General features: G+C 40.6%; 2 protein-coding genes across 3 annotated transcripts in view; one reads left to right on the top strand and one right to left on the bottom strand.

Annotated features, from left to right (window-relative positions):
* The first annotated feature begins 4 nt into the window (after positions 1-4).
* On the top strand, positions 5-6,903 carry Abhd15 (abhydrolase domain containing 15). Its single transcript, XM_015501052.2, has 2 exons — positions 5-885; positions 3,276-6,903. Exons 1-2 carry the CDS (start codon positions 5-7, stop codon positions 3,799-3,801), a joined length of 1,407 nt encoding a protein of 468 aa, XP_015356538.1. The 3' UTR covers positions 3,802-6,903.
* A 3,194-nt stretch (positions 6,904-10,097) lies between these two features.
* Positions 10,098-20,404, bottom strand: part of Taok1 (TAO kinase 1) — a 130,258-nt gene continuing 119,951 nt past the window's right edge. For both annotated transcript variants that reach the window (XM_015501049.2, XM_048793625.1), the window contains exon 20: positions 10,098-19,413. In XM_015501049.2, coding sequence (XP_015356535.1) covers positions 18,952-19,413 — 462 coding nt within the window. In that variant the 3' untranslated portion in view covers positions 10,098-18,951. The remainder of the gene's footprint in view (positions 19,414-20,404) is intronic.

A 20,404-nucleotide genomic window follows, 5' to 3' on the forward strand; every position in this document is an offset into this window, starting at 1 on the left:
CGCCATGCCGCCGTGGGGCGCCGCCCTCGCGCTGTTCCTGGCTGCGCTCGCCTTGCTCCTCCTGCTAGTCCCTCGGCTCCAGAGCCCCTGGAGGCGCGCCGTCGGAGCGAGGACCCTGCCCGGGGCCCTATTTCAGGACGACCACAGGGAGGTGAAGAGCGGAGACCCCGCAGACCAGTTCAGCGACGGACGTGAGCCGCTGCCCGGCGGGTGCAGTCTCATCTGTAAGCCGTCTGCGCTGGCTCAGTGCCTACTGCGCACCCTGAGGCGCTCGGCTGCGCTGGAGACCGGCCCGCACTCCTGGCTCTCTGGTCCACACCTGCAGACCCTCTGCCACTTCGTCCTGCCCGTAGGGCCCGGGCCTGAGCTGGCCCGGGAGTACCTGCAGTTGGCGGACGACGGGCTGGTGGCTCTTGACTGGGTCATAGGACCTTGCCCCCGGGGCCGCCGGATCACCAACGCTGGGGGTCTTCCCGCTGTGCTGCTGGTGATCCCCAATGCGTGGGGGCGCCTAACCCGTAATGTACTCGGCCTCTGTCTGCTTGCCCTGGAGCGTGGCTACTACCCGGTCATCTTCCACCGCCGCGGCCATCACGGCTGCCCTCTGGTCAGTCCCCGGCTACAGCCTTTCGGGGACCCGTCGGACCTCAAGGAGGCGGTCACTTACATCCGCTTCCGACACCCGGCGGCCCCCTTGTTCGCGGTGAGCGAAGGCTCAGGTTCGGCGCTGCTGCTGTCTTACCTGGGTGAGTGCGGCTCCTCTAGCTACGTGACAGGCGCCGCCTGCATCTCGCCAGTGCTGCGCTGTCGAGAATGGTTCGAGGCCGGCCTGCCCTGGCCCTACGAACGCGGGTTCCTGCTGCACCAGAAGATCGCCCTCAGCAGGTGGGTAATGAAGGCCCTAGACGGGCAGGGCAGGGGGAAAATAGAGGTCTTGAACAGGCCGGGTGGAGGGGTGTTCTGCCTGGTATGGAAATAGGTGTGGGCCAGTTTGGGCAAAGTTCTTACACATATTCCAAAGCTGTTCAAACCCCATGTCTAGTCAGAACCAGGGAAGCAAGTTTCAAAGCCACAGGTGGCCTCATGGCGTCAATGAGCATCACTGCTAGATCAGGGACTTCTGGCGGGGCCCCATGCTACATCTCCTCCTCAGGTGTCCTAGCAACTTGAGCACCTCGCCTGTGGGTAAGCAGAGGTGATAGCCGACATTTACCACTTAGCCCATAGCGCCACAGATCAGCAAAGAGGGCTCTGAAAGCAATTCAATCCATTATCTTCCAGAATGTTTACTTACAGTCTCTGAGCCAGGAGGTGACAGAAATCAGAAACATGGCAGCATTTGATTTATTCAAATTTGTTAGACTTGACAAATGTCCTAGGCATGTACTCAACATTTAATTTTACATTTTTAAAAAATATTTATTTTTTAATTTTCAAAAGGAGAACAACATAACCATGAACCAACAAGAGTGACTCATGTAGATCAGCAGCTGCAAAGTTAAATGCTGGCTCTAGGGCTGGACAGGTGACAGATGAAACTTTCCACTGATAAAGCCTGAGTGATATTCCCTGTCTTTTCTAGGAGATGGCAAAATGAGATCAAAGGCATTATGGCCACAGGATGTCGTTGCAGAAATACCTGGAATATGGTCTCAGACATGCTTAGGTTCAAATTCTGAATTTCCATGTCAGTTAACCCCTTTAAGACTCACTTTCCCCTTCAGTCAAATGGGGTTAATGATCACCTCCCAATCATTAAATGGAAAAAAGAAAAGTGAAAGGCTGGAATTGGGTAGGTGATCTCTTTCCTTTTCCCCATTTTGCCTTCTATTTGGTGAAGGTCAAACCCTCAGCTGAAAAACAGCCAGAAGTGCTGCCATGGCAACTCAGAGGGCTGGTGCAGTCCAGGGGTAATGTGCTCTGATCTGGCTTAATTGCCATAGTTTCCATTCCAAAATGACCATCACCAATGCCAACCCTGGGCACCAGCTGGAGGGCAGAGGGAAGGCAGTGTAGAGGAAAACTGTGCCTTTAGGAACTGCTCTTCCATGGAAATTTGGGACTGAAATCTCAGTGCAAACATCTTTGAATGTTTGCAGGAGATACATGTCTAAATTCAACTAGCTAAGGCTAGATGAATCACCCAAAGGACTGAACTGTCAATCCTGGCCTCCTTAGTAGGACCTAAGGCCCCCTGCAAGGAGCTAGAAATAACATTGTCTCTTTCCCCAAAACAGTTGGTCTCAGGCCCCTATTTGGGAATACACTCAGTAAATTAATCACACTCCAAGTTTTTTTTTCTGCCACTTAGTACTTTCTGGGAATACCTGTCCCACGTGTTCCTGACCAAGGTCACATTGATTTGTTATCAGAAAATCATATTAGTATAAAAATATAAAAACAACTAGTGCAATAAAAATGCGATTGGTTGGGGAGAAGGGTGTCACCTACTGATTTTGGATAGTCTGAGCCAGTGAGTTCTTCTAGGAGAGGTCCAAGAGATAACAGTTCATAACAAGTTCCCTGGAGATGGCTGAAGCTGATGTTAGGACGAGAGTGGTTCATGTAGATCAGCAGCTGCAAAGTTAAATGCTGGCTCTAGGGCTGGACAGGGACTGGATAGGTAATGCCGGGAATGACAGGCCTGGCAGGCACTATGACACAGGAAGGAATAGTCAGCCCATGTAACCATATCTTTCTATTTGCCCTGAGAGGCCAGAAATCAGCATGTTATACAATATATCCTAATTTTAATTTTATTTATTGTACCAGGGACTGAACTCAGAGGTACTTTACCACTGAACTACATCCCAAGCCCTTTTTATTCTGTATTTTGAGACAGAGTCTAAGTTGTGTAGTGCCTTGGTAAGTTGCTAAGGCTGGCTCTGAACTTGTGATCTCCTACCTCAGTCTCCCAAGTCACTGAGATTAAAGGCATCCACCACTGTGCCTGGCTGCAATATAGCCTAATTTTAAATGGTGGCCATTAAGTGGAAATTTTTAAAAGCACTATATAGTCAAAACGTCTCTGTGGCCAAAATCTGTCCTGTAAGCTGCTCTTCTGCAACTTCTGCTATTGCCTGGTGTTCTTCTTCTTCTTTTTAATATTTTTAGTTGTAAATGGACACAATACCTTTATTTATTTATCTGTATGCAGTGCTGAGGATCAAACCCAGTGCCTCATGCGTGCTAGGTGAGTGTTCTACCACTGAGCCACAACCCCAGCCCCTGATTCTTCTTCTTTTCCTCCTTCCCCATTTAACTTCTGCTGCCAGGTATGCCACAGCCCTGGAAGACACAGTGGACACCAGCAAGCTGTTCAGGAGCCGCTCCCTGCGAGAGTTTGAGGAGACCCTCTTCTGCCACACCAAGAGTTTCCCCATTAGCTGGGATACCTATTGGGACCGCAATGACCCTCTCCGGGATGTGGACGAGGCAGCCGTGCCTGTACTGTGCATCTGCAGTGCTGATGACCCTGTGTGTGGGCCCCCAGACCACACTCTGCCCACCGAACTCTTCCACAGCAACCCTTACTTCTTCTTGCTGCTTAGTCGCCATGGAGGCCACTGTGGCTTCCTGCGGCAGGAGCCCTTACCAGCCTGGAGCCACGATGTCATCTTGGAGTCCTTTAGGGCCTTGACTGAGTTCTTCCGAATGGAAGAAAAAATGAAAGGGCTGAACAGGCGCCGAACATCATTCCTAGGGGGCCGGCGTCGCTGGGGAGCCCTGCAAAAGAGGGAGGTCTCTCCCTCTTACAATCTGGAGGAGACCTTTAGCTGGAAAAGATCATATACAAGGTAAGGCCAGGGCAGGAAAGCCTCTGGTCCTGAAAGGAAGAACAGAGTGGGGCATGGTGGAGTCGAGAAAAGATGGTAAGGATTGAACAGGGCAGCTCTTTGCTCCTAATTCTGTCCTTTGTCTTTTTAACTGGTCTGTGGAAAGAAATGGAACTTCCAGCAAGCCTGCGCTCACTACCATGAGCAGAACTGCTGCCCAGGCTCTGAGAAACATATTTTTGCTCCTCCTGGCCAGTGCTAGTCAACTTCATAAGCACCTTTGAAATCCATGGACTCTGCCTCCTTCCTAGCCATGACTACACAGAAGATGAGTTGTTGCATGTCATGGGCCACTCTGTCCCACATAAATAATCAGCTTAGTGACTGATTTTTGAGTTGGAGCCACTTGATGTAGAAAGGACAGGATGTTTGTGTCTCGGTCCCACTTCCCTCATGTGCTCTGTGGTTGTGGCTCTGCTCTGACTTCATGCATCAGCAGCTGGAAAGAGGCTCCCAGAGTTGCTTGGCTGCTTCAGGCTGGCCTGAGTCTGAGGAGTCAGCAGAGGCAGGAAGTGCTGTGCTAACATTGGCGTTGGCCAGGGTAGGCAAGGGTGAGAATGTGAAGTCCTGTTCCTGCATGCTGATGTCCAGTCTCTGAGAGGAGTTCCACAAATTTCTTCTGGGAATGGGGCTGATCTGGGGATCCAGCCTAGGCCTTCAAGTCTCACTAGAGTGATCCCACAGGCATTTTAGGAATAGAAAGTGCTCTCACCCCCTGGTCTCAAGGCTCCACTAGACCGTGGGTTAAGTAGCCAGACACTTAGGCACCTCAGATGCTCCCTCCAATTCTATTTCAGGGGATTCCTCCAGAGAGTCCCAGCCTAAGCTGTTTTTCTCCTGAGATGTGGGCTTTCTCTAAGTCAGTGGATAGTATAAACCTTATAACTTCGGATTTCTGGTTAGTTACTCCCTTTTCTGACTCTAGTAGCCTCTCCTTTTCTAGAACCAGGAGAGACATCTGGAACCAGAGGAAACAAAGCACCAAGAGGTTGACTAGAGCTGACTCTGCAGTGATTTATGAGTGTTTCCCATTACCAGGCTTTGTCTGCTCAATTATTCAAAAGGCCATCCATGTAAAGGCAGAAGAGCTTCTTTCTGAACCTGACTACTCTAAGTGGGTGTTTGATTTTATGAGATCAATGCCGAAGACCAGAGTAAAATAAGATATGGCATATAGACCGATCTACATATCTTGGTTTTGATTAGGCCATTAAAATTTTGTTGACTACGGGGAGATTTGGTTCCATGAGTTGTTAAAGATTCATAAGCATTTCCCAAAGTTTTATTGATTGATTGACTGATTTTGCAGGGCTGGGGATTGAACCTAGGACTTCACACATGGCAAGTACTCTATCACTGAGCCATGCCTCTAGCCCAATTTTATTTTATAAATGGAAAGAGGGCATCTGTTTGACCTCACAAACAGCAAAACAATTTTAAAGAGATGTTTATGCCAAAAGCCATAACCCAAAGCTTGGTATGAGTTATTCCTAGGGCCCTGATACCATGTATGGATAATCTTGTTCGAGTCTTATTCTTTTAGACCAAATAAGAAAAGACTCTGAATTCCAAGAATCTAAACTGAAATACAACTCAATTGTCCAAGGCACAATATTCTGTTGTGAAAAAATGATCACCCTCCTTCCTACTCCTTGCTCCTCCTCCTTCACACTCCTTTTTTTTTTTTTTCACATTCATTCACCATATCTGAGCAAGAGATATAAGAAACTGAATATAAAGAGTCAGTCTGTCGTTGGTGAACCGAAGCCTTGGTAAAGGGTTGCTAAGGGAGAATTACTGACAGCTGGTACAGTGGGGATTTCAGTTAATTAGGGTCCTGGAGTCCCATATGCCTTTGGACCAACCATTAAGGCTGCAAAATGGGAAGCAGCCAAATGGTTTTTAAACCTTAAGGCTTAATGATTCCCTGGTGGCAAAAATCTGGGTAGTTTCTCTAGACTAAAAAGCACAGGATTCTGATTCTGATTCTGATTCATCAAGAGAATTGATTTTCCTTTCTCTTTAATTTTTTAAAAATTTATCTAGGTTTTTTTTTCTTTCTTTTCCTTTTATATAGACAAGAAAGCTTACAGAGGAGAGGAATGTACATACTTTGCATTTACAATTATTATAATTTTTGGTGGTACTAGGGATTGAACCCAGGAGCACACCCCCTCTGAGATACACCCCCAGCCTTTTAAGTAAGTAATTTATTTATAGAGACAGAGTCTTGCTAAGTTGCTGAAGCTGGCCTCAAAATTGTGATCCTGGGCTGGACTTGTAGCTCAGTGGTAGAGCGCTTGACCACCATGTGTGAGGCACTAGGTTTGATCCTCAGCACCACATAAAAATAAATAAATAAATAAATAAATAAAGGTATTGTGTCCATCTACAACTAAAAAAATATTAAAACAAAACCCTTGTGATCCTTCTGCTTTAGCCTTCAAGTTGCTAGAATAACAGGTGTGTATCACCTATGCCCACTCCTACAGTTTTTTAGTTTTGTTTTTAGATTCTGTCCCCTGCCCCCAGTGTTGGGGATTGAAACCAGAACCTCACATATGCTAGACAAGTGCTCTACCACTGTACAGTTACAGTCTTTAAGCTCTCAGAGGAATGTCAGAATAGCTCTAGTTCAGGTTCCATTAGTTCCCCAGGACCCTAGGCCCCAGTTACCTAAATCTTAAAACATATTTCCTCTATGTCCCTCAGGCCAGATGTGCTCACTGCATATCCCAGGAAGCTATTTCTCTCATCTCTGCCCATCACTGCTTGAAGACTTAAGCTGAAAAGTTCATTATTGCCAAGAAAGTATAGTTCCTGTTCAAGCAGGAAAGGTTTGGGTGACCCTGTCATTTAGCCAGATTGGCTCGGTTTTGGTAAATAACTAATCAAGTGAATTTGGAGGAGACCCAGGCACACTATTCTGAGGAGGTGTAGTCCCTTGAACAAAATGGCAGGTTCTGAGTTTAAGGAAGCAAAACAATAAAACAAATCTCTAAGAATTACCATTGAAGGGACTGGGGTTATAGCTCAGTGGTAGAGAACTTGCCTATCATGTGTGAGCCCAATCCCCAGCATCACCAAAAAAAAAAGTACCACTGAATTGGTGTTTTCATGTGTTGAGTCTTTAGAGATCCTCTCAGGTCTTCTTGCTTGCCTCCCTTTTGGCCTCTTTATTAACATCTTCAAATGATAAAGGAAAAAGCAGCTGATGACTTAAGAGAGACATTATCTCAGAAGTAGAAACCAAGTCCTGTTTCCACTTGGGGATCAAAATGTAGGAAGCAGACAACTGCCCCTGAAGGTTACTTTCAGTTCTGCTAAGTTCTCACCTCTGATATCAAGACTGTGCTAAGGTATAATTTCTCCTGAAGATTTAGTTTATGTACTTATATATAGGCTTCCAGAATGGTTTGGCTGGCGACAATAGTATGAAAAACAAAGCACCAAATTCTCTCTTTCAGAAGACATCATCTGTTTTGAATGAAGATACCCTTTCTAAGACTTGAATACTGTAAGAAAAGTAGTCTTGATACAGGAAGTGTCATCTTGTCTTTATGTATAACCTCAAAACCACCCAAGTCAGAAACTCTTTGGTACTCATCTTCCATCCAAACCACAAGATCCTTTGTCAGTCAGAAACCTTTAGTAATGCCAAGTTATCATCTCTTAGAAATGAACTTTAGCATGAATTTCTCTTCCTGCTTCAACAAGCAAATACATCTGGCCACTTCAGTAGAACTTCCTACCACCACCAGTAGAGATCTATAATTCTACAGTCAAGCATAAAAGCAACATCAGAAGTTGTTTGCACTTGTTATCACAATGTATAAAGATTATTTTTAGGAAGGCTTGAGTTCTACTACACTCAGTGGGAGGATCTGAGTGCCCAGAAATGCAATCAATGTCTCAGAAAGCAAATCTACATGTTGGGATATTCCAGTTAGACCACCCTTGGCATTCACCATGGAGAAAATGTGTGCCAAGAAGTGAGGGTGGCCTGGATCAGATACAAGATCTTTGCTCAGGGCTGGGGTGTAGCTCAGTGGTAAAGTGCTTGCCTAGCATGCTTGAGGCCTTGGGTTCAATCCCCAGGACCATGGGGGACAAAGGGACAAGGTGTTTTCTCATCTGAGTCTGTGAATTGAAAGCTCGGTGAGTTGTGAAGACTTCTGGTTGTTTTTTGGCTTTTAGAATCAAGAGATCACAGACCTGACCTGGATACTGGAAGCTGGGAAAACAATAAAGATTTTAATTAAAAACAACCCTACCGGGCTGGGGATGTGGCTCAAGCGGTAACACGCTCGCCTGGCATGCGTGGGACGCTGGGTTTGATCCTCAGCACCACATAAAAAAATAAAGATGTTGTGTCCACCGAAAACTAAAAAATAAAGACTAAAAAAAAAAAAAAAAAATTCTCTCTCTTTAAAAAAAAAAAAAAAAACCCTACCAAAGTGACCAGAGTATTTTTTAATGATACCAGTAGCTGGGGACAGTGGTACAGGCCTATAATCCTAGTGACATGGGAGGCTGAGGCAAGAGGCTCACAAGTTTAAAGCCAGGCAACTTAGTGAGACCTTGTCTCAGACAAACAAAATAACCCCAAAACACTAAAAAAGGACTGGAGATGTCTCTCAGAAGTAGAGTGCCTCTGGGTTCAATCCCCAGTACAAAAAATGATATCCATTTTTTTGAGTAATTTTGCTCTAGTCACAACTATCCTGGAAGAGCTAAAGTTCTTAAGGTAAAATGAAATTTCATCAAAACAATGAAAGACATTAATGAATCAAAAGCAAGTCTCCAGGCTGGGGTTGTAGCTTAGTTGGTAGTGCATTTGCCTTGCATGTGTGAGGCCCTGGGTTCGATCCTCAGCAACATAAAAAAAACAAATAAATAAAATAAAGGTATTGTGTCGATAACTTAAAAAAACCAGCAAGTCTCTCTGACCCTTTTTTTTTTTTTTTTTTTTTTTAGTTTTTGGTGGACACAACATCTTTGTTTGTATGTGGTGTTGAGGATCAAACCCGGGCCGCACGCATGCCAGGCGAGTGCGCTACCGCTTGAGCCACATTCCCAGCCCTCTCTACCCTATTGCCTTCTCTGATAATAAGACAAGCTTGCCCTGTGTATATCACTAGTGCGGTTTAACAAACTTGTTTGCCTCTGAATAGTAAATAAACTGCAGTCTCCCTGCAACACCAGAATGTTATTTCTTAAATCTTCATAGACAAATACGTATTGTTTGTCTTCCGAAGTCCTCTGTGTACAGAGCCATGCTTACCTGCTGTGGAGTTTAACAGAGCCTCTCTCACATTGTGCACTCCCTGATTGTTGCCTCACTTCTGTGGATCTAGCCTGGTCTATGAGCACTAACTAGCAGCAGCTCTGTTTATTCAACAACCAGGCCTCCTGCTCTGGCTAATAATTTCTCAGCAAGTTTTAAACTCCCTGAACATCAAGGATACCTACATAGATTTTCAGTGGGTGATTCGTTTGTGTGTAAGACAGAATACTAAGGTAGTAACCTGGGAGATGTGGATTCTAGTTTCTACTTCATCAAGGGCTTAAATGACCCTAGGACAGTCATTTTATTAATTGTTCCATATGAAAAGACAGGGCAAATATAAGCCTTAATTTATAAGGTTTGCCAAGATATAGTGAAAGCATTGTAAATACCATTCTCCAATGCTATTTAAATCCTCAACCAGAGCTTGAAGACCTCTATGATGAAGAGGAATCTGCCTCCAGATCAGATTCTTATTCTCTAATCAATACCTTCCAAGTCCAGGAAGGTCGGTAACTCATTCCACTGCAAAGTTGGGAAGGCCCTGGAAGGGCAGCACTTTTGAGCCTCATGAGCTGGATTCTGTGTTGCCCAAATGAGGACAAATTTTTCCTCTTCCATCCAGAACACAATAGCCTACTTCATTATCTGGGTAAAAAGAAGTTGAGACAATTAGACGAGAACATTCCTGTCTATATCAAGTACTTCACTCTTACGCATATTTTACTCACTTTTGTAATCCCAACATTGTGCCCAATAGTCACTAACTTGAAATACAACTTTTAAAAAATTTGAGACAGGGTCTCACTAAATTGCTTAGGGTTTTGTTAAACTGCTGAGGCTAGCCACAAACTTGCTACCCTCCTGCCTCAGCCTCCTAAGTTGTTAGGATTACAGGGTGTATCACTGCACCTGACCCTGAAATATATCTTTATAGGAATAAAATTACTTTAAAAAACCAAGCAGACACTCTGTGTACTAAAATTACTTTATTACAGTTGATTTTTAAACATTTCCTTTGCTATGATACAAAGGATACTTACAAACAAAATATTACATATGACCTTGTTTTCGCTCATGTTCTGACAACTTGGTAACAGCTTTAAATGCACAATCTATACAATTAATACAGGTTATATATGAACTATAAGGTATGCTGAACCAGAAGAATACTGACAATGTACTGTACAATAAGCCTTACCAGTTAGTGCTGTGGACCATTTCTATCAAAAGGAAAATGCACATCTGTACAGTCACCTTTACCAGCTGGTGCTGACAGTGAGGGAGAGGCTTCTTCTCCATTGCAACCCTTGATAAGCCTCCACTGTGGGCATCTGTTTGGTCCAAAAATTGAGAGGACTGTGAATATTCAAAATTAGTCATCGGTAAAGTGGTAGAACATCACCACACTTTCAACATAATAAACTCTCACCAAAAAATCAGTCCCAGTTTAAAAAAACCACAAGTCCTTTGTCCACTATGAAAACCCTACAGGCTCAAGGGCTTTGGGAGATGAGAAGATGAAGGCTGCCAAAAAAGGAGGCAAGAAACCAAGCCAAAATCTAGGTCTTGCAAAATCATCATTTTTCCCTTCACCAAAGGGAACTAGAAATGTACAAATTCATTGATGAACCTCAATGATAACATATCAGTTAGCTGATAACCCTCATTTTATCTGGACCCCTGACTTGTGGGAATAACTGAAATAGAATGGATAATAGATACCACTTTTAGAAAAGAACATCTTGCTTAGTTAAAACATTCCCTTTTAGCCACCAAAGCTGGTCCTGGGCTATGACAGGTGTGCATTCATCTCTCAATGGTCTACTCAGAAATGATAAGGTTACAGCTTTTTTTCTTTTTCTTTCTTTTCTTTTTTTTAAATAAAAAGGCAATTGACTGAAGCATTTTCTTTTTTTTTTTAGGTAAATAGCAAAAATAAAAATAAAAACCAACCCTGGCATTTGCACAAATAATGCAAATGGGGTGATATGGCCTTTAAGGAAGGGGTTAGTAGAAAGTAAGAGAGATGTGAAGAAAATCCAGATAAAATGATGTATTAATTTCTTTCTCTTTAAAAATTTCTACATGTGCAAAAAAAAAATCATGCTGTTTAAGGAAAACAAGGGGAAATGAGAACATAAAACTAAAAATATAAATAATGTTTGAATGACTGATAAAAGCAGAAACCAACCTGGGTTACAAAAAGGATTATACATTCAAGATGCTCTTAAACCCAGTGGGATAACTTATGTTAAAACTGTGTTAATAGTTATGTTAAAAATCTCAAGTTTGTTTTTAAATCTTCACAATACAAGCAAAGCTGTTTTAAAATATACACTATACATATTTCTCATAGTCTCTCCAACCTCATGAATGTGCATTAGGCTTTTTCATATACTAAAACAAGGGGGTTCTGAAAGCTAAATTGCTTATAGTAACCCATCCATTATTTAAATGTTGAAGGTTTTAAGTGGGTTAAAAACTTTAGCAGACTTACATAAATAGGATTTAGCAACACAAGTGTTAATTTAAAAAACTCTAAAGCATTTACAAATAATCTGGTTGAATAGTCCGGGGAAGTTATGTGCACTATACTTTAAAATGTTATTTACATCAGACCATCACTTTTGTAAAAATTTCCCTATAAAGTTAAAAAAAAATAGGAGAATTAACCTGTTCTAACCTAGCAAAGAAGGATCATAAAAGGAAAGGTAAAGTAAAAACAAAATAACTATCTCTTAATAGAAACCCCACACATCCCTCTTCAGTTGGATTTCACTCTATGAAACCACTTGTAACTCCTAATAGGCTCATATATCAAGTGTCAAGATAATGTGGTAAAAGACCTTGTTAGACAAATTACTGGCCTCAAGTGGACTTCTTGTTTTTTTGTTTTTTGAAATGTTTTCCCACCTTGTGTCTCCGGCTTGGATTGTTTTGGGACTCGTGCAATTAATTGGAGGGGCACTCTTTGTAGGAACAATTCCCATTTTATGTGGAATAAAAGGCAGAAAATGTGCTAGGAAGAAAGGGTGGTGGTTTCTCTGGTAGTGTGAAATGCAAAGGAAGGACAACAGCACATTTGGAATGAGCACCAAATAACAGCTGTCTGGCAATATACTAGGGGCAGCCAACATTTTGATAAACTAAACATACCTGTTTAACATTCCCCAAAAGGGTTAGAAATGTTCCAATACCCCCTAGGTATTTTGATATGTGCCAAACTGTCACAATAGCTAGGAACTGCAAACAGTTGGCAGCTGCATCCTTTTTAATTACATAATTCACTCCATGACCATGTGCAATTTATACTAACAATAATGTTCATGCCTAGGCAATGTATTTGAGGGCTAAGAAAAAGCAAAAATGTGCCACTGATAGAAACCTATTCCCATATAACTGGTCTTCATGCTTTCAAGTGGCTCTAATATACCTTGGATACTAAGCCAAGCCATGCAAAAGCAAAGAGTACACACTTTTCATTAACACTGGTATCTCATTTCTAAACCACTGACTTCAAAGTTGCCATAGAAACATAACACAAGTACTGAAAGCATACAATCGAGGGTTCATGGATTTTTTAAAAAATGCATTTCCCTCATCTATATTCACCAGTCTTTAATACCTTGGCTACAAGGCATATCAGAAAAAGGGAAGTTAAGTGGGGGTAATGTCTAAGGAACATATGTAATTCTGGAAATAGGAAAAGTGTTCCAGAAATGGGATGAATGTGCCAGCAATAAGTATAGTTCGTTTCATTTGAAAATTCAGTTAAGGAGCCCGTAAACAGTCCCAAACCATAATGTTATCACCTGTGTAATTTACATAAACATTAACACACTTGCACTTTATAGACAAGACACACTGTAAACATGGCCACTGGGGGAGGGAGGCTCCCTACCTTACTCATGATTGAGAACATGTAATCATTATATTAAATAAAATTACTTAAATTTCAAAAGATTTCAAACCTGACCAATAATTAAGCTTCATTTCCCCCATGTTTAACAACATTTAAGCATTTATTCTAAAAATGTCACCTAGGATGGTTTCAGGGTTAGATGCTAGAACCACAACTGGCAATGACAGCAACTCCTTTCTAGCTGGCACAGACCTATAACTTTAGTACAAAACCAAAAAAATAAAAAATAAAAAAAAATACAGAAACTAGGTCAATTTGTTAGCTACATATTTACAGCTACTTACATGATTTTCCACTCACGATTGCTAAAAACTATGAAAGGAAACTGTGCAGGTTGAATTACCCGTACTTTGAGGGGAATTCTTGGGCATCAAGATACCCTTTTTCATTCATTCGGAAGTCTCACCCTTACTTCACTTTTTCATGACAACTACCTACAGATGTTCAGATTAGTACTATCCAGTGGGCATTCTTCAGTTTGAGAAGATTAACCTTTTTCTCTACTTAAAGAAGAACCCTTTGCATAATTAAAAACAAAGAGTACAAATAGACACACACACGCAAATCTCTGAAATTTCAAAAAGTCTGGATCACTGGGAAACAATTAACAGTGATGGTGACAAAGCACATGGCTCCCTAGTTTTAATTCTCTGCCTCTTTTTTAAAAAATATATCTATCTTCGGGTGGGTGGGAAGTGCAAGTTTAAGAAACTCACAACAGGCAAATAAGGTGCATAATTTATATATTTGTTATGATCTGAAGAGTACCATTAGGCCAAATAGGTTCTAGTCCTTGTAAAAGTGAAATTTTGGAAATCTGAATATAAACAAAGAAGGGGGAAAAAAAAATCAATACAACTTTAAAGAGGGCTATCAAAACTCAGTAGAAAATACAAATGCACAAAAGAGGAAGAGTTCTCAGCTTCACTTTTTTCTAGACAGTGTTTAATAAAACTTACTTCTTTACAAATTAATAGTCATTTCCAATGCAGATCTACTGTAGTGATTGCATAAAAGTGCAGCTAACATAACCAGACACAGCAAAACAGACTTCAATCAGTAGTCCTTGCATTTAAAAGGCAAGTATGCTAAATGAACAGCACACTCTTCATCCTTTACAGAGGATGGGAAATTTCCAGTTCTTAACAATTAAGAATGAGCACGTGCCTTTTAAAAGGCAATGCTATACCTAGGTGGGAATAGTATCATGTCTGATGGGGGAGAACAAAATGGAGAATTTCTCTTCAATAATGATCTATATTTTGGTAAGCAGCTCAAAGATGACAGCCCAAATACTGGCTTTATTCCTTAAAGAAGGCTCTAAAAAATGAGAATCTCTTCTTCCATCGTTATAGGAGATTCACACTTATACACCTTAAATAAATTATTTTCCGACTGAATACACACTAGGACACTTCACATTTTGAGCATACGACAAAATGCACAACTGTATAAACCTCCAAGGGTGCTGTGTTGGGCCAAATCTCTGCTTGAATAGTCGTGGCTCAGAAGGGGTGGAAGGTGCACAAAGAACTTACTATTAGCAAGCAAGAAGAGGCAGCTAAAAGGAGAAAGTCCCTCACACCATATCCTTCTCTCCCAGTGGCCATTTCCTGTTGATTTTATGCTTTAGGAGTACCTTAGATGCTTTTGTAGTAATTCCTTTTTTGGCTGTTTTGATCCTCAACAAAATATATAACTGCTACTATTAATGGGGTTAAAAAAAAGGAAGAGGATCAATGGTATCACAACTAAGAAATATATGCAAAAAAGTACATAAAGACTCTGTGACTTATTGGTTCTTTTTATCATCTTTGCAGAGGAATCACCACCAGTGTTCTTCCTTTTCACAGTTCATTTCTCTCTGCATCATTTACCTTTTTATTGTATCATAACATAAACTCAAAGAAACACTAGCTGGCCCTTTCCCCAGAACAATTTTACTGCATTGCAATTTATGGGTCCATATTTTACTTAAGTTTCTCTCCACTCACACAAGTGCTAAGAGGGGATTAAAAAGGAGAAGACTGCACAAATTGTCATCTTCTCATAAATATCAACCCAGAGTACACATTCTTTAAAACACATGCATTCTGGCCATAACTGAGGACTGAAATAACAAAAGCAAACAAACAACAGCAACAACAACAACAACAACAAACAGAACCTTAAGTGCCCTGATGGAAATGTACATGTATGAGTTACATCCATCCATTTATACACACATATAGACACTCATATGTATATACAATATATACATACAAATGATAATAGCTATACCAAAAATGTGCATATTTAACACAGTTTTTAAAAGCCAGTAGATCATGGTATAATACAATTTATTTCCACTAGTGAATGGCACAAATGGAGAAATGCAAAGGAGGTGTTTCAAGTACAATAAAGTCATTTTTCACAGGTGAAAATAAACAGTATTATTCCAGTGTCTAACACAATGAATTCTATAAAAGTTTAAAATGCCAGACATTTAGTACTTACAGAAGCAGAAAGTCTGCCTTATGGTTTGAAAAAGACACAGAGTTTTCAATTTTTGAAAAGGCAGTGAGGAAAAAGTGGTGGAAGTGGGAGGGGAGTGTCCAGGACAGTTTTTTAGTGTTTTGAATGATGTTTACATGATGTCCAGTCAAAAATCATAATGACTATGCCAAGAAGTTCAATTTAATAATTCCTTGACTTAGGGTACTTAGCATATTACACCTGTGGGTATGATTTCAAATGTAGGACTATGTGCCTCAAAAGAATGGCAGCTCTTAATAAAAATATAAACATTTTTTAGCTAACATTATCTACATAATGAAAATGCTTTCAGATACTCTAATTTGGGGTTAGAGTTGAGTTTAAAAGGGGAGAAAAAAATATGTGCAAAGGGGAGGGAACCTAATTAGGAATAAAATATTTCAAGGTATATGAGGCTTTGCATTTTTAAAATGCTAGCCCAAAAAATGGAGAAGGTGAACACAAGAAGACTTTCACTGCCAGGCTCTGGATACCAGATATAGCATTTACAACCTCTGATATGCTACATAAATTTCCCATATTTAAAATTTTCTTAAACACACACACACACACACACACACACGCACACACACATGTATATATAAGTGAACACCAACACCAGGGAGGAGGTAGTGTTAATTTGATCAAATGTTGACATTTGCACACTGATTCAGAAAGTGCTTGCTCTTTCCTTAGGATAGCTCATCAAAACCGTTCAAATTTTCCTGTTACCAGTTTCACTATGTGATGATTCCTATCATGTATGAGAGTCCTCACAAGTTAGATCTCATAAACATAAATGAACCAATTTGAATCATTTTTGCAGACTACATATTTTAATTAAGATTAGTTTAATGGCATAATCCAGGTATAGTCATAACCTACATATAAACTGGTTGCCATACAATTAAATTACATACAAAGCCCTTCAGGATAGACACTTGGGAGTCAATATTCAATCACACTTTTATAAAAGTACATATGATTTCAATGAACTTAAGTGACTCAATTTGACTATTTGAAGTTCACAACTGGACTTTAAAATGTATTACTGGTAGTATTTTAGGTTTAAAAGAATTTTGTATGCAAATCTGATCTGCTTTCCTATTCTATCTCTGCAGTAGTAGAGAAGGGCCATATCTAAGAAGGGTGCATTTAAAGGTATTCTATATTTTGGGGCATTTTGTTAAATTCTGAAGCTCTTATTATTTTCCTCCAAACAGGAAGATTTCTCTGCTTGCTTGAAAGACCTTATAATATCTGAATGGAAAAAAGAACATCAAGACTAAAAGTCCTTTTCAGTAGATGGAGCAAGTACACATATTTATCTAAAAACTGGTGATCTGGAGCATAGCGAAGAGGACAATGTATCAGTGCGCTACTTAAAGCACTGTCTAGAAGTGTGTGTGAACTCCACTGTGATTTGATTTTTAAAGGATTTATATAAAAATATTAATTTTTCTTCTTGTTCACCTTCAAATCAGTGTCAGAAATTCCTAAAGGGGGGATTATTGGAGACTGGACTGACATACCCAGGGAAGATTTAAAATTTGAGAAAATCAAGACTTTAGTGACATATTACAATTTGGTCACTAGTTTGGTCTAGGTGAAGAGTTTTATTTTGAGGGACGTGTAGAGTTCTACCTTGGAGCCCTCTGACTACATGAAAAGCAGGATGCAGAGTTAGCAGCAAGTCTTTCAAGATAACTGGGGAGCGGGCAGGACATCAACTTGTAAGAAACTCTGATCTGTCACAGAAAGGACATTTTTTTTTTCTTCAAGTCATATTCACAGCTCCTCACCCACTTCCAACTCAACTTCCATACAAGCAGTGGAATACCAAGTAACATCTGACTTTCAACATTGGGTTGATCCTTCATTGTAAAATAAAACAAAACACCAAACAAAAGAAAAAACATGACCCCCAACTCCCCGAAAAAAAAAAAAGTTAGCTTTTATCAAGAGATTCCCTGACCACTATAACTTACTTTTATTTATTTATTTGTTGTTTTTTTTTTTTTTTTCATTTAGCAAACCTCCTAGTTCCTTTTCAGTAGTATTTCAGCTCTGAGGCTTGAGACTTCTGGAAGTGGTGTTTCCTACTGTGTGATGTTAACATGATCCAAAATGATTACTAAGTCTCAATGAACTAGAAGTTTGTAAAGTACTGCAGCAACAAAAACAGCAATTAAAAAATAAGAGGACCTGCATATGCAGCAAAATCTACAGTGGTGATGAGGATTAGTCAGCAGCTGGTAGTCATTGGCTCAGTGACTCCTGGTTCACTATGGCAACTAAACATTTAAATAATCGACTATTCTACTTGTAAACAGGAAATCCCATAAGCCAAAAGGGAATAATCAAATTCTGTCTATGTAGTGTGATGAGTATTCCAATAGATGGCAGTTCGCAAATATGGCATCATTCAAATACCTCTGGCATTTGATTTGTATTGGCTATGTCTTTGTTTTTGCACAAAGTAAAAGTACTGTTTGGGGTCTTAAAACTTACAGAGCTTAGCTAGGATGAGATATCACAGTATAAGCAACAAAATGTCAGGATATACAGGCTTCTTCTCCTTACTAGGCTGCTGGACATACCTATCAGATGAACTTTCTAGGAACTGTCTCACCCCTTTGAAGGCTCACAGGTTTATTAATGCATTCCTCACACAACTTGTAATTTCTTTAAGCAACCCCATCTTACTGTGACACAAAGAAGGCACAACTGAATGAACAAAAATCATTGACAAATTTATGAAGCTTTCAGAAAAAGAAGTAAGTTATTTTCTACCATCTGAAATGACCAATATAATCCCTTAGTGTTTGTGGATTTCTGCTTTTTCACTCCAAATCAGGCTGAGAAGTCAAACCAATTTAACAAAAAAAATTCCTTGGTGGGGGTTGCAGGTGTGTTCCAATAATACCTTGTTTCAGCATAGGCTGCCTGCTGTCAGTGGCTCATAAGAACTCGAAGAACACTTTAGATCTTCTCAAAACTCTTAGGAAATGGATACCCTCAAGTGATGACTCAAGCCACTTTGCTGCATTTTATTTCTGCAGTGTTCAGAAAATACCCCCTCTATCCAGCCAATTTCTTTTTACCACATGCATGAGATATTTAATATCAATTACCCTTTTCAAAATTTGCCCAAAAGTTAAAAAAAAAAAACACACACACACAGTAACACAAAAAACCCGGCAGCCAAATACTATGACGTCCCAATTAGTAAACACAAAACAAAATGCTTTACAAAAATGAATAAAATATACCATATGCACTCAGCTCCCACACTGTAGTACCCAAGTGAGGAGACTGCTGTGACGATGTCTGTAGGCAGTTTCTTTTGGCAGACAGCTCCAGAGGAATTGCCACTCTCAATTATTAAGTTATGTATAAGACATGTGTGACCCATTGGATATTTGTGAAGTGACACTCGTGCTTCTGCTCATGCCCTGCTCCGTCCGTCCCCCAGAAGCTGTCCGCCTCAGAGCCTGGGGGCTATTGCGGACTCCCATACTGCTACCTCGGGGTACCCCTTGCATTGGACCCGAGGGGTGACCCCATGGCTGGGGTCCACCTTGCATTGGATGGCCCCAAGCTTGTGGTGGGCCACCCATGGGATGACCCCAGTGAGGTGCTGGACCCCCAGTAGGATTGTGAGACCAACCAGAAGCTCCCGGGTAGCTGTGGCTGAATGCCTCAGGGGAGAGGTTAGAAAGGACCATGTTACTAAAACCTAGTCTCATGCTTTCAGAGTCAAAAGCTTCAATTTCTCTCGCTTGACGCTCTAGCAGGCTCCGTATTCGTTCTGTTCGTTCATTCTGCAAAGCCAACATTTCTTCTTCAATCTGTTGGGGTGTTAGGAGAGGGAAGCAAAAATAAAGCAATTTATTTTTTAAAAATCTAAGAAAGCAATTAAGTATTCAGCTTAAAAGTAGCTATTTTATTGATACATATTTATAATTTCAAGATGTACTATAAAATGATTCATAATTGTTATTTCTAAACATGTAAAATCAAGTTCTTAAAAACAAAAGCAATAACCTCTATTGAAATAATAAATTAAGACAATTATCATGGATGGTTGCTAAACCCATCAGGTAAGAAGTTGTTGGAAAATGCAAATGAGTGAGAGGAAATCAGCTTTATCAGATACCAAAATGTCACTCTAATAAATAAAATAAATATTGGTGTAGGAATAGATTGGTGAAACAGAATCAGAATGAATTCAGATCCTACTTAGGTTTTTAAGCCAGAAAAGGGCTATAACTCAGTGGTAGAGAACTCAGCTAACACTCATGAGGCCCTGAGTAGTTCAATCCCCAGCAAGACAGAGAAGGGGGGAGGGAGGGGGGAGGGGGAGGGGGGGGAGGGGAGGGAGAGAGACAAAAAGCAGACACAGACACACACACACACACACACACACACACACACACCCATATGCAGAACAAGCATTAGTTAATTCAATGGAGATAAGACAAAAATAAATAATACAGGAAAACTGGCCAACCATCTAGAGGGCAATAAAAATGGAACCCCATTTTATGCCATATACAAAGGTACATTCCAGATGGAACCAACCCTTAAATGAAAAACAAAAAACTATGATAATCTCATAAAAAGTTAAGAGACTATGTACAATAAATCAATAGTGGCTGGGTGACCATCATAATTCATTATGGAAAATTGGAAAGTATTATAAATAAGTAAATAATTTATATAGAAAAATATATAATAAAGTCCAGTTTTTAAAAGTTGAAGGAAGATGAGTGTGGTGCTACATGCCTGTAATTTCAGTGGCTTAGGAGGTTGAGGCCCTAAGCAACTTAGCAAGACCCT

Source organism: Marmota marmota, unplaced genomic scaffold (genome assembly GCF_001458135.2).
Source record: "Marmota marmota marmota unplaced genomic scaffold, marMar, whole genome shotgun sequence".
Lineage (NCBI taxonomy): Eukaryota > Metazoa > Chordata > Mammalia > Rodentia > Sciuridae > Marmota > Marmota marmota.